This window comes from Melampsora larici-populina (genome assembly GCF_000204055.1).
Source record: "Melampsora larici-populina 98AG31 unplaced genomic scaffold MELLAscaffold_66, whole genome shotgun sequence".
Taxonomy (NCBI): domain Eukaryota; kingdom Fungi; phylum Basidiomycota; class Pucciniomycetes; order Pucciniales; family Melampsoraceae; genus Melampsora; species Melampsora laricis-populina.
The window spans coordinates 62,189-76,936 of NW_006768830.1; the positions used below are offsets into that span (position 1 = coordinate 62,189).

The window sequence follows — 14,748 nt, forward strand, 5'->3', positions numbered from 1 at the left end:
GATTAGTAGCTAGTTGTGAATCTACAATAGCTTTCATGAGCTCTGAACTAGCGTTATCTGACGGGTTGGTTTGGTCAGCCATTGTTGGAAACGGCTTAGGTGAACGTGGAACTCGAGTAGGAGTCGAGGGTAAAGAAGAAAGTGGGGATCCCTCAGACGACTCTGGTAATGCTGTCAGAGTAGATGTTCCGGTCCGAAGGCGGTTAGGTGTAACAGGCGGTAATTGGATTGTGCGAGTACAAGCAGGTGCGGCTGGCGGAATTGGTTGTGCTGCAGCTAGTCTGGCGATGTCTGGGTTCGGTCTAGAAAGTTGTTGCTGGCGTCTATTCTCGCGGATAATGGCTTCTGGGTCTGGCAGAGGAACTGGCGGGGCTTTTGGGTTGGTGGGGGGAGCTTGTCGGTGTGTCGTCATACACGTCGATCAAGTATGGGGTTTAAAGAACGCGGGGTAGTGATCAATTGAGTTGTTAAAGCACCTCGAATGCAGTGAATTCGAGGTGGCGCATTCAATAAGAATTTGAAGTATTGATTGTATGGATCCGAAACTATGTATTTCAAAAGAAAGTTGGGTGTATTTGTTGGGTTTGAGAAAAAAAAAGTGTAAGGTTTGGGAGAACCTTCACTGGATACTTCGCACGGGATACTGTGAGACACAGTAGGGGTTTTCTAGAACCCAAGAGATACTGATTTATATTACTAATCCAACAGGAACACTGGTTCCGAAGGATAGAGGGAGATGTATCAGTCCCGATATCTCTGAGCGGTGAGAACAGTTACAACAATAGAAAGAAACTAGATCAAAAGGAAAGATGACTGTACCTGGTTCCAAAGGATAGAGGGAGATGTATCAGTCCCGATATCTCTAAGGAACCATTGGTAAGAGAGAATTGAAAACAACTATAAATAGAGAATGAAAGCTAAGGTCTTAAGTGTTAATAATTAAGTGTATAGTTCTGTGATTGTGTAATGACCGTAGGTCTTACATTAATATAAGTGCAATGAGATGAATATCAGCAGTTGGACTGGAAGAGGCAAAATTGTAAGATTTAGCCCACCTTCATTGTTGAAAGTCCACTGGAAAGACACTTGATGCCACCTGGAGCAGATGCCGCTTGCGAGGGATGGGCCGTCTGATTTTCTGTGATGAAGTCAAGGGTACAGTTGTGCCTTTGCGGGGTAGGCTATGATTTGATTTAGATGTTGAGGGAGTCAAGCCTTGATATGCACAAGAGGAAGAAGCCATGCTTGAAGCCTGTGTCTTTTCAACTGGTGGTGGATGGTTGATTTTAGCGTTGCTTCCAGGAACAGAAAGGTCTTCAATTTTCTTCTCAAGAGTTTTTATGATGGTTGCAAACTGTGATGCTTGTTGCGCCAATGCATTATTGAAAGCTTCTGCCATGGAGGTGGTTGATGGTGGGTTAGTTGCTGGTGTAATACCACGGGGGTCCTGTGTGACTGGTTCTTTCAATATGGCCTCTGTGATCAAAGTGGACATAGAGGATGGTTGGGACATTGTGATGTCTTTGTTGGGGGAGGTCATTTTGGAAAGTATAAATGATCAGAAAAGGATAAGGAGATTGTTGTAAGAGTTTCTTGGAATAGACTGGGTACAATTTATTTGGAGTAGGGTGGGTGGGATCTGAATAGCGTACACCACCGCAAAAGGACTGTCATTTATATATTAAGCAAATTTGAGTAAATTAACGTATTCTTTCATGTTTTGGATCATGATGACACCACACAGGAATGCTTCAGTTGCTAATAAGCCCTTTCTGAGTTTAGAAACTGGCATTCTTAATTCCGCTACATAGTAAGGGAGGCTGATCAGGATTCATTTCTTACTCACTCGTGTTTCACATGATCTTGGTGTGCAAGGTTGAGTTATTCTCATGATCTCTCCCACCAGACCAGGGTTTATCAGAACCCTGGTATAGTCTGAATGAGTCTTTGTATCCATCATGATGATCATTGATGGGTTTTTCCAAGTGAGTTGTGATGATGCCGCACAGGAATGTTTTGGTTGTTAATAAGCCCTTTGTGAGTTTGGAAGCAGAAACATGTAATTCGGTGGCACGGTAAAGGAGGCTAATAAGGGTTTAATTCTTAGCTACTTATGTTTCACATAATTTTGAGGTGCAATGTTGAGAGAGTGCCACACATGCAAATGTTGCTACATATGTACAGTTGTCACACATATTATATATATATATGTGTGACAACATATATATGCCGTCACACGTGTTGTATATGTTGCCGCACAGGTGTATATGTTGCCACACCGGCATATATGTCGCACCCCAAGGTTCATGGTCGCCTTGAAAGACTTGATGTCGCCGCCCAAAGGGTTCCATTGCCACCAAATAGTTCATGACGCATGCCACCCTCTAGCATGTTGCTGCACACCAAGTAGTGCGCCGTGTGATGCAATTAGTTGTTGTGTGGCGGCATGGGTCACGTCATTTCACGCAGTGTGTAGTAGTATATGCAAGGGAACAAAAGAAGCATTTGTGACGTGCACCTGGGTTCAATTCCCAGATGCAGTGCATGTCTCCATCAGCAGGAAATCTGGAACCTAGCTTGTCTAAGACGATTCTGAGGTTGTGTCTGGGGTATCATCAATAGCCTTTGTACAGCCTGAAGTATGCCCCCAAAGTCACAATTAATTTTTGCTCTCCTTGTCATTATTGTGATGTTAATTTTATATGTCTTAGTACACTCAAAGAACACCTCTTCAATATTATCCATTTGGCATATTGGAGGGACAACCTTTTTGGTGTCCTTTGATTCAATCAAATTCTGGTTCAAATTGTGAAACAGGAAATTGATTCTCAAATTTCACATTTGATACAAACTAAGGATACAGGTTATTGGTTTTTTTCAGAAATCAACCTTTTGACTAGAGAATAGGCGGGCCCGCCCGCCAGGCAACCTGCACCATTGTATGTACTCGCCAAAATGCAGCCCAAAACCTTTTAGCACACCAAGTCAGCCATTGAGAGCGAAGAGCTAACTATAACAATGTGGAATTCCAATTGCCGCTCCCCCAACCATTAAACTAGGCAAACCCACTTGTACAAAATGATACAGGAATAGTACAGGCATCAGCCTGAAACCCGGTTTGAGATTTCCTCCACCGTAACCCGTGGTATGACATCAATGTCTACCTCAAATCTATATTTGAACCTCTTATCCGGGTGTGAAATCCAAATTGTACCTTTTTCCACAAACGGTCTTGGTCTGCCTTCTGACACTACAAACTGCACATCAGCAAACATCCGTATCACGCAGAATGGAGAAACACAACCTACGCTCTAAAACCCTTTCCAACAATCTTCCGATGAATTGTTCCCTCACTGACTCGGGAGCGGAACCACATTTTTCCACCGAAGGTCTTTGTATTGAGGCATTGGTATTTGATTCTATGACTGTCTGTTTAAATGTGAATTCCGTTTGGTATTGGTAATCTTCCGTCCAAGAGAAGTGAAACGACTCACGATTGGATTTTACAATGTAGTTAGTTGGATTCTGATTGAGAAATTATAATTTTATTTGGCATGAAACTAAAAGTTACGACACCTGCTCTCTTTTAATACCCGTTAACAATGCAAACGAAATTTACCTGGATTCACAATCATGTACGTTGACTGAATCCCAACTCGGCATGAGCATTCGCATCACAATTGGTAATTCCTGCAGGCACCCTCCATTCCTATGATCCCTCTACACGCAATGCAATCGATTTAGAAGCGTACTTTTCCAAAAGTTGCTATGTGGCCCTCCGGTTGGCCGCCGTATTTGTCCATTCAAGCGCCAAGCAACGGCTGATTTTGCTATTCAATGACCACCTTATAAAAGGATCCTTTTGTCCCAACTGTCACGCCGACATGACCGTGCACTTTCATACTCGAAGGTGGGGAATTGGCAAAAGTTACTGCTCCCAAAAGCACCTCGTCCTTCTCACCAAATTGAATGCTTTTGAAAATGTAACATGCATTGACACATTTTTCCGATAATGAGATTCACAACCAATATTACCACCTTTGATCGGGGTTAGTTTGATGCTAATAGTGCCTATTTAGAGACAAAGCAGTTCGGTAAGGGCCGATGATAAACCGCAAAAGCTCAATATATAAAGAAGCATGTCGTGGATGACTTTTATCCCAAATTCCGCAAACTTACCTCACCATGATCCTATTTGAGAAACTCCACCGAATCGGAATCGACGTAGATTTCGTTGAGTTCCTTATTATTTTAAACCAACACTTCCACCAAAGTAGGTTCACTCACAAATCCCCAGCCGAAGTATCCTAATCCCCTGATGTTTTATTCAGATCGCCCTCCTCGAACCTGGATCATCTTCCCTAATTCTGTCGCGATCAAAATGCACCTTTGGAAGAAATACGCATTCAGGATCAAGCGTTTCGGCACCAGGGAGGCGGTATGTTCCATTTACCGGCTAGACTCTGCGTCAACAACGCCTGAAGCGCAAAGTACGTTATTTCTACTGTCTGCAAGGGAAGTTTGCATGTTAACTCTTCATTCCTTTAGGATGCTATGTAGAGATTTTTGCTGAGTACCCAAAACGTGGTCTCCCCCACGTTCATGCTTCGCCCCGTCGTTTAAATGGACATACCACTGTCTCTCACAACGACGTCAAAGAAGTCGCCTCGTGCATCCTGTAGTAGAGCACAAAATCAATCATGTACATCATATTCTTGTCCTGGTCACAGTACCTCAACCTTCTCCTACCCTTGTTGGACATCCATCTTCGCACATATTCCAGAATCTTGTATAGCCCCTCCACTTGTCATATATGTTGTATCAGGTGCCGCTAATTCAAAAAATTCATGGATAAGACCTGAGCACTAAGTCGATGAGAATCAAGTATTTTCTCTTCCCTTAGCCCTCTACTACAAATTCGACACGTTTCCATGAATGACGTGCGCATCTACTGTTGCCTGGAGACCCAACCCATCCTGGCGTGTTCTTGCTTGGATCTCCTGGGTCCTGACGCTGGATCCAGGTTAGTGAGCACGACTATGAAACCTCACTGTTTGGTTCATTCGGTCAAGCATGAATATCTTGAATCCTGATCTAGGACATAGCCACTCCACTCATTATATATCTTATACCAGGATACGATATCTGAAAAGATTCATGGATAGAAACTCAGCACTCCAAGATGAACTTCAAGTTCCTTCTCTTACATTAGCTCTATACTATCAATTTGACACACTCCCATACTCAATGTGTGCATCAACTGTTACATGGACATCTTGCGCATCACGGCGTGATCCTGCACGGATCTGACATTGGCCGTGACGTTAAATCCAGGTCAGTGACCACGACTCTGAAACCTTATTGTTTGTTTCATTCGGTCACGGATGAATCTCTTTAATCCAGAAGTAAGACAAAGTCAAGTTTTATCCCCTTGTTCTCTACAGAAGTACAAACTTTGGATACATACACCGCAATAGACATTCATGGAGTCATATACTCTGTGCTCACGAATTAACAATGGAACCGTTTGACACTAACAACATGCTGTGGTCCAAGCATTATGGGACATAAATAAATACACAACAGGAATTCAAGAGTGGCACAGACAGAGAGACCCAACACATTTATGTAACCAATGCGTTAAGCTTGGATTAGTTCGCAACATACAACATTTGTCGTTGCTCGAGCCGCAACCTGTGTTGCCAAACATACCTTCAAAGTACGTAAAGACGTGCATCTAGATAATGCAACGTACAACTGCCCGTGTGCGAAAGCTGGCCCGGGTAAGAAGATGCCCACTTTTTTGAGGCTTTGACCCTGCGCTTTGTTGATCGTCATGCAAAATGCAGAGACCACCGGAATCTGCTTTCTGGAGAATGGAATAGGTTGATCCAAGTCTCCGTGATGAATCAGCCTCATCTTAGGCAGTGCAATGACTTCCCCTCGTTTGGGACCTGTTATCACTACGCAACGGAGGAGGTAATCCGAGATGCTAATGACGACCAATCTAGTTCCGTTGCAAAGCCCAGAACCTATGCTCAAGTTCCTTAGGACCATTATGGGTTGCCCAACTTTCAAGAACAGCCTATGCTGCGGAAAACCTGTGAAATCGATCTTATTCAAAATCTCTGGAGTCATCGGATCCGCAAAGTTGGGATCAGGATTGTCTATCGAGACGGCGCAAGACATACCACCGGGTGTTCCTTCCAAAATGGCGTTATTTACACTTGCTACCGTCTCATTGAACGGCGTTATCAAGCCTCTCTCGGAAAAGTACGTCGCAGTCTGATGCGATTCCGGGTTTGACATTGTCCCGACTAAGTCATCGTATAACCAAGAAATTAAGTTGATGGGATTATCGGTGAAAAGTGGTACTGTTTGGACTTGAACATGTTCGAGTGGAATAATCTGTCTGTCTTGACTCTGAAGTTTACCATTGCCGAGATCCAGTAGCCATTTTGCATAGTGCCGCGCATCTGTATTGTCGCCGTCGGCGTCAGTTCTTAACCGCAAGTTGACTTTCAATTTGAAGGTACTAATGAGGGACCATAATTTAGAAGACTTTAAACAGGCCCATTTCTGATCAAAAAGCGTCCCATGAGGTACAATAGGCAGCGTTTTCCGGAAGTCTCCCAAGAAAATAATACTAATCCCGCCAAATGGCTTCGAATTATTTTTGATATGTTGCAAACTCCGGTCAACAGACTCGATGCAATGCCTATGTTGCATAGATATCTTGTCCCAAATTATCACGGGCGCGGAAAGAATTTTCTGACTCTTCTCATCTCTCCCGGTGAGGTCACACGTGCTAGTGTCATCTATAGTGATCGGGATATTGAAGGCTGAGTGTGCAGTCGTACCTCCACTTAGAAGCAAAGCTGAAACCCCTGACAATGAGACTGCCACGGGCCGGAAGCCTTCGCCCTCGAAGAAATGAAGTATTGTGTTCAACGTGTAAGTTTTTCCTGTTCCACCAGGTCCGTCTAAGTAAGAAATCGTCTGATCCTTGGTCCTGTAACCGTCCAAAACGTGATCCACAAAGTGCCTCTGGTCCTTGTTCAGGCTATTTTGCTCGTGTTCGAACAAAGCTCGACTCCTTGCACTATCAATTCCAGAAGGTTGAGTCGGAAGCGCAGTTAAGCCTGGTTGGCTAGTCATCTTGGTTTTAAGATCAATGCTAAAACCGACGTTTTCAGTCTCCTTGCCCATGTTTGGTAGACTTTCGTTCAATCTATTGAAACCATATGCATGTCGTAAATCTTTATCAATTGGGCCTTCGTGACCTAAGCCTTTCAAGGTAGCTTCAACATCTTCCGTTAAAAAATTGGCAAACTTCAACCATAGAGTGTCGGGCGAAGAAACGGGTCCATAAGTCAACATCAAGCTAAATAGTTCTCGTAATTGGTGAGCCAAAGCCCACAACAAAGCCTCTGCCAATGCCGCCTCATGATGTTTATCAGACTCCAATAAACCCAATTTCTCAGCGGCTTCACAAAAAGTGCTGTAGGTGACGCCGTCGATGGTTTTCAAATGAAGAAAAGACTGGGGGCCTCTCACGTTGAACAATAGGAGTCGCAAGAAATATTTCTCCCCATCGGCCACCTTGGTGTAGTGAACTCTACCGATTGTCCGCAACTTCTTGTTCCGAGCTTTGAAATGTTTTTTTGTTTTATCCCAAGTAAAGTGCTTTGTGACATCAACGTAAAGAAGGTTTCGAGCATAGACGTTTTTGTGCCCCTTAGTATTATCTTTACATAGGCGGAAAAAAGGATGTTAGAGTAGAATTAGGCAGTGGGCCAATGGTGACTTTCTGTCTTGCTTCCTGCTCGTCCTCATATTACACCAACTTCTCATTTTCTAAATGGAGGTTCAAGTTCATGACCGCAGGTTTCCTTTTGTTCATGAACAACTTAAACAACCGCCAAGCACCTGCACTGCAAAGTCAGCATACTCGTCATCTTATCATTACAATGTTTGGCATTACTTACATTCAGGTGCGCTGATGTAGCGGCAATCTTGGTACTCCTTGGTTTCATCGTGTACTTCAGGTTCCACTGTGGTTGGTTCATTTCGCTTTCGCTTCCGTGTCGGAACAGTTTCTTTCCGAGTCGATCCAGTAGGAATTTCGCGGGCAGGGTTTGGATTTTCGTCAGGTGCCGTCTCCATGTAAACTCTCGCTTTATCATATCCTTTAGTGACATATTTATAAAGATACCTAATCGGCCTAGTTCCCACCGGTATCTCCACGTTAATGTGACATTCCATCAACATCAATAAATATTTGTTGTATGGGACAACATGTTGATTGGTATATGTAGAAGAGGGTTTTGAAACGGTGCGGCCATTGTCTGGCCTGCAATAATTGGGGAAGGAAGCGTCTGAGACGGACGTCTCTTCCGCAAATGGCTTTGGAAATCGAGATCAACATCTTCCATTGATCCAGCAAGGACCTCCTCGTTGGCAGGGACCATGAAGCATGAAAGTTTCTACTAAATTATGGAGACGCTCTTCAGACACCGGATTGGGAAGCTGCACCGTGACCAGGGCGTCGATTTCATCAGCAGTTTTCGGTCGAGATGCTTCGTCCATAATGAATAACAGATGTGCGTGAGGTAGGCCACGTTTCTGAAACTCGACTACGCCCAGGTAGGAGATACACTTCCCTAACCTCCCCATTTTGTAAATCTCACCTAGGAGACAAATAAGTTTCAAATAAAAGACACGAGCGACAATATCGGGTCGGTCAGATGCTGTTTCACCGTACTTCAACGAATTCTGGATCTCGGGCCAATTCGGATTTGCCGTCATGGTGATGAACAAACTTGGGCTTCCAAATTCCCTGACTAAGGCCATCACATCGTGATACAATTTATGCATATGTCGGGGGCCTCCCCCAAAAGTTGAAGGTAAAATGATCCTCTTTCCTGTCGGACGTTGGTTCCCATCAAAAGCCTCACGTAATCCTTGATACAAATCGGCCTTAATGGTCTTTTGATTGTTTTTATACCACCGCAGCCGGCCTCGTTCAACACAAAGGTATAAGTCTACAATCAACTGTTGTGTGAGTCTTTGACCATGGAGGAACAGGGAAAAATGTTTGTTTCTCTCGTATAGAAGATACGCGCCCCATTCGAGATTTGTCACTTTGAAGTCCTCCCGTTTTCCTGACGAAATTTTGTCAGTTTCGGACCTGACCAAGTTGTGAAACTCTATTACTTACTTTTTTTGTTCTGTTTTGCAGTAGGTGATGTATAATCATCATCCCATTGTTGCGAGCCAAAAGGTAACATGAGCGGATAGCAAAGCGGTAAATAACATGTACTTAAATCCGAAATGTGCTTCAGTCTATTGTTCTTCCGGTGAAGGATGATGTGGCAAGGCTTATCATCTAAAGTTTCTGATGATTCAACAATTGCAGCCACGTCTTCTGGGCGGGGTTTATTATACGTTTTCACTTCCCTCTTACCCGGAGGTAAAGTCTTCAGCATGATCCGGAGCGATGGTTGTGACTCTAAGATGGTAGCCGAGGATTTTAAAAACTCCACGTAAGGACTAACATCATTCAATACATTTTGCAGTTCTCGCATCACGTCTCTTGATAAGTTTTTCTTCTTGAAATGTCCTAGTCTTACATCCACCTCACCTTCGCCTCCATCTCCAACAACATATATCTGGGCATAGGATGGAGTCTTCTTCGCAGCTGGCAAAGCCGATCCAATGCGATGAGCTAGTTGTCCTGACACGCGGAAGGTGTTGATCCCCTTTTGTCCCGTGACAGATTGATCAACCTTCACTCCCAAGGAGGTGAACGACAACGCATTGTTATAATGGGTAATGTTGTCTTGAAATTCTTTTGCATCTACAAATTCCCGTCAGAACCTGCCACGATAATGATAAAAGCCCAAACTCACCTTTGCCTTTTCCAGTGTATAATTTCAGCAGAGCCTTGGGCACGGTAGGTCCTTTGAACTCTCCCCAAGGTAAGGTCACCGAACCTTGTTGACAACAGTTTGAATAGATATCTTCTTGATGTTTTGATTTTACCTTTGTCCTCTCTTCTGCCCATCGCAATGCGCCGCAATACTGACATTTGTGATTCTGGTCTCCAAGCCGATAAGGGAGGTGTTGAAATTTTAATAAAATGGAAGATTGATTGTTCTCGGCGCTGGTCTTGCACACGACTCATTTTGTTGCGACCATAACCGGCTGATTGAAGAAGTTGACTGTCTATCACCCACAAAATCCGTCTCTTTGGTGGTTCAGGTCCAAAAACATAGGGGCAGGTCAGAATTTGAAGCTTTTGGCGGTTCCGACAGGAGAGATGGGAACCATGAGCTGACATACATCTAAATTAATTCTCCAATTGGCCGCAGTCTCAACGGCACCAAAGTCAAAACGGAGGCAATTGATTTGTGTTGGTTTTTGGCTGATATATGGGGTAGGTGCTTTCTCAAAGAGATTAATGACTTTTGTTTGAAAAAATGACGCTAGGTACTCCAAATCGGATTACTGCGATAAGCAATAGGATACACGCCACACCAAGTTGAAGAGATGTCAGCTGGCCTAGGGTACTTCCGCAATCGCAAAAACAATTTACGAATGATGAGGTTCAAAGACTTGGTTGCAAATTTATGGTAGGAATCAAGATGTTCAGGGTTTGGAAAGAATGTTATGTTTATGTTTAGGTAGCTGAAGTTCATGATATGAATGCGGATGTTGGTTTAGGTTAGTTGTTGGGTTCTGAGTCCTCCATGACCAACGGCTTATATAGTTAACTTGTACGACCCCGGTGCTTTTGGAAAAGAACCTTTGTTTCCGTAAAAGCACTCGCTCTAAAAGCACATGCGCTTTCCACATTCAAGTGCTTTCGCGTGTGTTAATTAACGTCTCGTGAAACGCTCAGACTAAGTACTGCTCGAATCATAATAGGCTCTTTAGCCAAGTTTCCCAACACGGGCTCCACCCTTGCAACAATTAGGATCTTCAAAGAGCGAGGCCTCGACGCCAATTCTACCCTTACGTCTGCGGGTCGTACATTGATCTAACCGACAGCTAAAGCAGTCAAACAAATTATGAATTTGAAGAGGGCACCGCAGTGAAATTTCACATGCACTTGTCAGGTTCGTAACAGCATCTGAGTAGCGCAACACCCTTCAGTCTGCACAAAACGTAGACCACGATTCCAACAGACACCGGCGTGGTCGTGAGTACACTCCGGCAGGCGCAAGGTGGATCTGGCCCATTTCAAGCGCCTTATCAGAGGCGTGTGGGATGCTTTATGTGAAGGTTCGGCCGCTCTCAAGGAAATTCAAAGATTCATATGCGCGCTATTCTGAATCACGAAAGGAGGATGAAGGCCTCATCACGGTCGAGGTGAAAATGAGATATGTACTGAACACTGGATTCCATTGTAATTAACTAATACAACAAACAAATATCAAACGCCGACATGTGGTTGCAAAGAAGGGGACAGAAGGGACGCCTAGTCCTCGTCACTTTCATCTTCTGCTACAGACTTTTCTTCTTCCACGGACTGAAGCAGAGCTTTCCCTTTTCCCTTGGCTGTGTTCGGAGGGACACCACCTGCGTCTCCCTTGTAGTTCAACGGTTTGGGCTTGGTGACGGGATTTTGAACTCCGGGTGAGGCGGTCTTCTTACCTTTCTTATTAGGTGTTTTTACCGCGTTTCGAACTGGAGGGGCTCTTGCTCTTTTCTTTGGAGGTTGCGGTTGTTCTTGTTCGACGCATGACTTTACGTCTAAGTCCTTTGAAGACCCCTGGACACTTTTATTATTATCAGAGATCCTAAAGATGAAAGAATGATTATCAGCTATTGGAGGAGAACAATCCATTGAAACAAAAGTTACATTTTGCCACGTGACCTGCCGCCTGGAGTTATGATGGTTTTGCCTGAAATTGGAGTGGAGGTAGCGCCACTACTCGATGGCCCGGATGTGACGCTGACCCCAGTAATCTGAATGAGAGAAAAGACGCCATGTCAACTGTACTATTCTGCGCTATGAATGGTTCGAACTGTACAAACCTCGACAACCCACATGTGCTTGGACATGTCTTTACCTACGATGTGGCCGATTAATTGAACCTCACGGTTAGGGATAAGTAAGGGCTGCAATTTCTCCATTAAGGGAGACCAAGGGCATCTGTATTGGACGTCGAAAGAGCTCAAAGCACGAATCTAAAAGAGAACAATCAGCGTCACTCTTTATTACGTGCAAGGATTCAATCACCTCAGGATTGTAATCCGTATGCCGAACGACAACAACGATGGTGTCCTTTCCTGCAGATACAGGTTTGATTTTGCGTGAAATGATGACGCCGAGTCCAAATACGCTGACTGAGTTTGATATGTCACCTTTAAGGTCTCGGGAAGTAGTTGCAAAGATTTGGTTTTTGGGTTCGTAGTAAAATTTCTGTTTGCCGGGTTGATTTAATGCAATCAAACGGCCCTTGAAGAAATAAACACCGTCTACTTCAAGAATAGTCTTGACTCCACCATATGCGGAACCTCTGATTACCCATCCCATGGAGTCCTCGGCATCCGGTTCCCAGGTAACAATCGTCATATGGGAGTGTCGGAACCCCCAAGTGCCTTGGACATCTGATTCAAGCTGATTGCGACTCATCAGCATCGAGAAGGGACAATAGGGCACGGGAACGGACGATACTGACTTGCGCAAACATGTCAAACAAAGAAGAGATGTAAAAGGGATGATTCTTTTTCTTGCTGTTAGTCAATCCTTTAACCGTTTCAGACCGCGGGGTCTTTGGTAAAGAGGATTTCAACATGGCAACGATGGAGGAGCGATTAGGTTGGTGGTTGGTGAAAGTGATTTTAAGTTGAGATGCAATGGTCAAGTTTATGTTGAAGGTTGAATTTGCGAGTAGAATATTTTCGATTACTAACAAAGATTAGATTGCAACTTAGGGAAAAGTGAAATGCAAGAGTCAAGCATTGGTAGCGCAATATATACCCTTTGAGTGGTGAATAAAAAGCTGTTGAAAGCATTGTGAAAAGTACTCGACATGTTTTGGCGACCGGTTCAAATAAAAGCGCCAAATGAAGGGATTTTGCCTTAGACATCCATACAAACGCCAAATCATGTAAAATTAACCAGAGTGAGAAAGTCGCTTTTCATGGAGCTTTTCAAAAAGCATCGAGTAAACCATAGAAGCCCAGTAGGGATCCAAAAGCGCCGATGGTTCGCACATTTTGAAAAGCACCAAGATCGAAGGCCGAAAAGCAATCTCACCGCTACGATGTGCAAGATTACCTGGCCAAGACCGTGAGAATTCCGAAAATTCCGAAAAGTTCCATAATGCCGGTCAGTGCCAGGCACATACCAAAATTTCATTTCCAGTTATGAATAACCGCTGAAGATGTCTACTCCAATTGTTGCTCCCGTCGTGAGGACAAAAAGACAAAGGGAGACCGATGTGTTGGACACGATGAAAAGATGCTACATTTAAAGCAGTTTCGAAGGACCCGCCGACTCGACAACGCTAAACAGTGTCGAAATAAGCATACATTTTGAGGCAGTCCCCTCAAAGAATATGATTTCAATGACATGAGCTAAATCGACAATTTAAAGGTGACACAATAAATAGATTTTTATCGCGGAATTCCTGACTGGCGTCGGCTGGTCTAGGTAGCTATGTTGGAGAGGTTCAACATCTTGTTAAGCAGGTGTTGCAGGATTTCACCACACCTCAAACTTGAAGAGGTAAATTGACTCAAGATAACATAGTTCGTAAGCGGTATGTATGTGAGCGGCGGTGATGGCCAGGTACCGGAGACTCCAAAATGCGCATAAAATTACCTACAGTGAATTCTAACAACGCAAGCAATATGGCGGTATTATAAGAATTGTATCAATCGGTACACCGTCGGGGCACAACTCCTTATAAATAATAAGAATCTGAGGGGCGCGAACTCGCAACGTAGTTTAGTAAATCTATAGGCAACTGCGCGTTGTCGCGGCGGGTTAAGAGGGACAACAGGCGATCAAGGCAAAACGGGAGGTATGATGTTTTTATCATGATAGGAGATTTAATAAGGTAGAGTAACATGTATAACAGGCCATAGTAAAGGAAACAAACAATAATATTTTTAAAAGCAAAATAAAGCGATGGAGTATAACAGGAGAGCAGCTCATTTATCATCCAATTTGATGAAAGCTAACGCAGATGACAGATCCGCGACTTTTGAGGTGGTAGGGTGCTCCATTATCATAAAAGACGCAACTCCAGTGGAGTAAAGCTTGGATACAAAACGATAACGGAGACCCATACTTGAGTGTAGAAAAGTACCTGATTGGTTGACGGAACGGTTTCGGTTCTGGTGATCTGAACCAAATGCAGGTAAATGTCAGCACAATTAGGAGTCATGGAGGACATCCACATACTGACCGTTCATGATTTTAGTAACAACCTTAAATAAGAAAGTGTCATTCAAAGGGTGATCCCAGGTAGCGGCAACGTGCCATTTGAGCCAACAGGTGCCAGGATGAAGGGAGTTGTATGCACTGCGGTGGACTTGCATGGTGTTTTTATTTTAGGGTAGGATTTGGAAAGGTCGGTTTAAATTTATTTAGGGTGTGGTTTGCGGAGTCAATGAGATGGGGGTGGATGGAGGAGTATAATTGGATTGAGATGCGCCTTTTATACCTGCGGTCAGGTGGGGGATTTGCTTGAAAAGTGTCCTTGATGGATCGCTGGCTCGTCACATTTG

The 14,748-nt window shown here is 44.0% G+C and overlaps 3 protein-coding genes across 3 annotated transcripts; all 3 read right to left on the reverse strand.

Annotated features, from left to right (window-relative positions):
* Window positions 1-1,057: 1,057 nt before the first annotated feature.
* On the reverse strand, window positions 1,058-1,540 carry MELLADRAFT_68351 (uncharacterized protein; the record flags this gene model as incomplete). Its single annotated transcript, XM_007416915.1, has 1 exon — window positions 1,058-1,540. One exon carries the CDS (start codon window positions 1,538-1,540, stop codon window positions 1,058-1,060), a length of 483 nt encoding a protein of 160 aa, XP_007416977.1.
* A 7,747-nt stretch (window positions 1,541-9,287) lies between these two features.
* Window positions 9,288-10,020, reverse strand: MELLADRAFT_28736 (uncharacterized protein; the record flags this gene model as incomplete). Its single annotated transcript, XM_007416901.1, has 2 exons — window positions 9,288-9,850; window positions 9,912-10,020. Coding segments are annotated over 2 exons (672 nt in total), but the record flags the coding sequence as incomplete, so codon positions are not given.
* A 1,462-nt stretch (window positions 10,021-11,482) lies between these two features.
* Window positions 11,483-13,229, reverse strand: MELLADRAFT_68353 (uncharacterized protein; the record flags this gene model as incomplete). The annotated part of the gene is made up of 5 exons (XM_007416916.1): window positions 11,483-11,776; window positions 12,043-12,195; window positions 12,230-12,628; window positions 12,690-12,919; window positions 13,133-13,229. 5 exons carry the CDS (start codon window positions 13,227-13,229, stop codon window positions 11,483-11,485), a joined length of 1,173 nt encoding a protein of 390 aa, XP_007416978.1.
* Window positions 13,230-14,748: the final 1,519 nt, after the last annotated feature.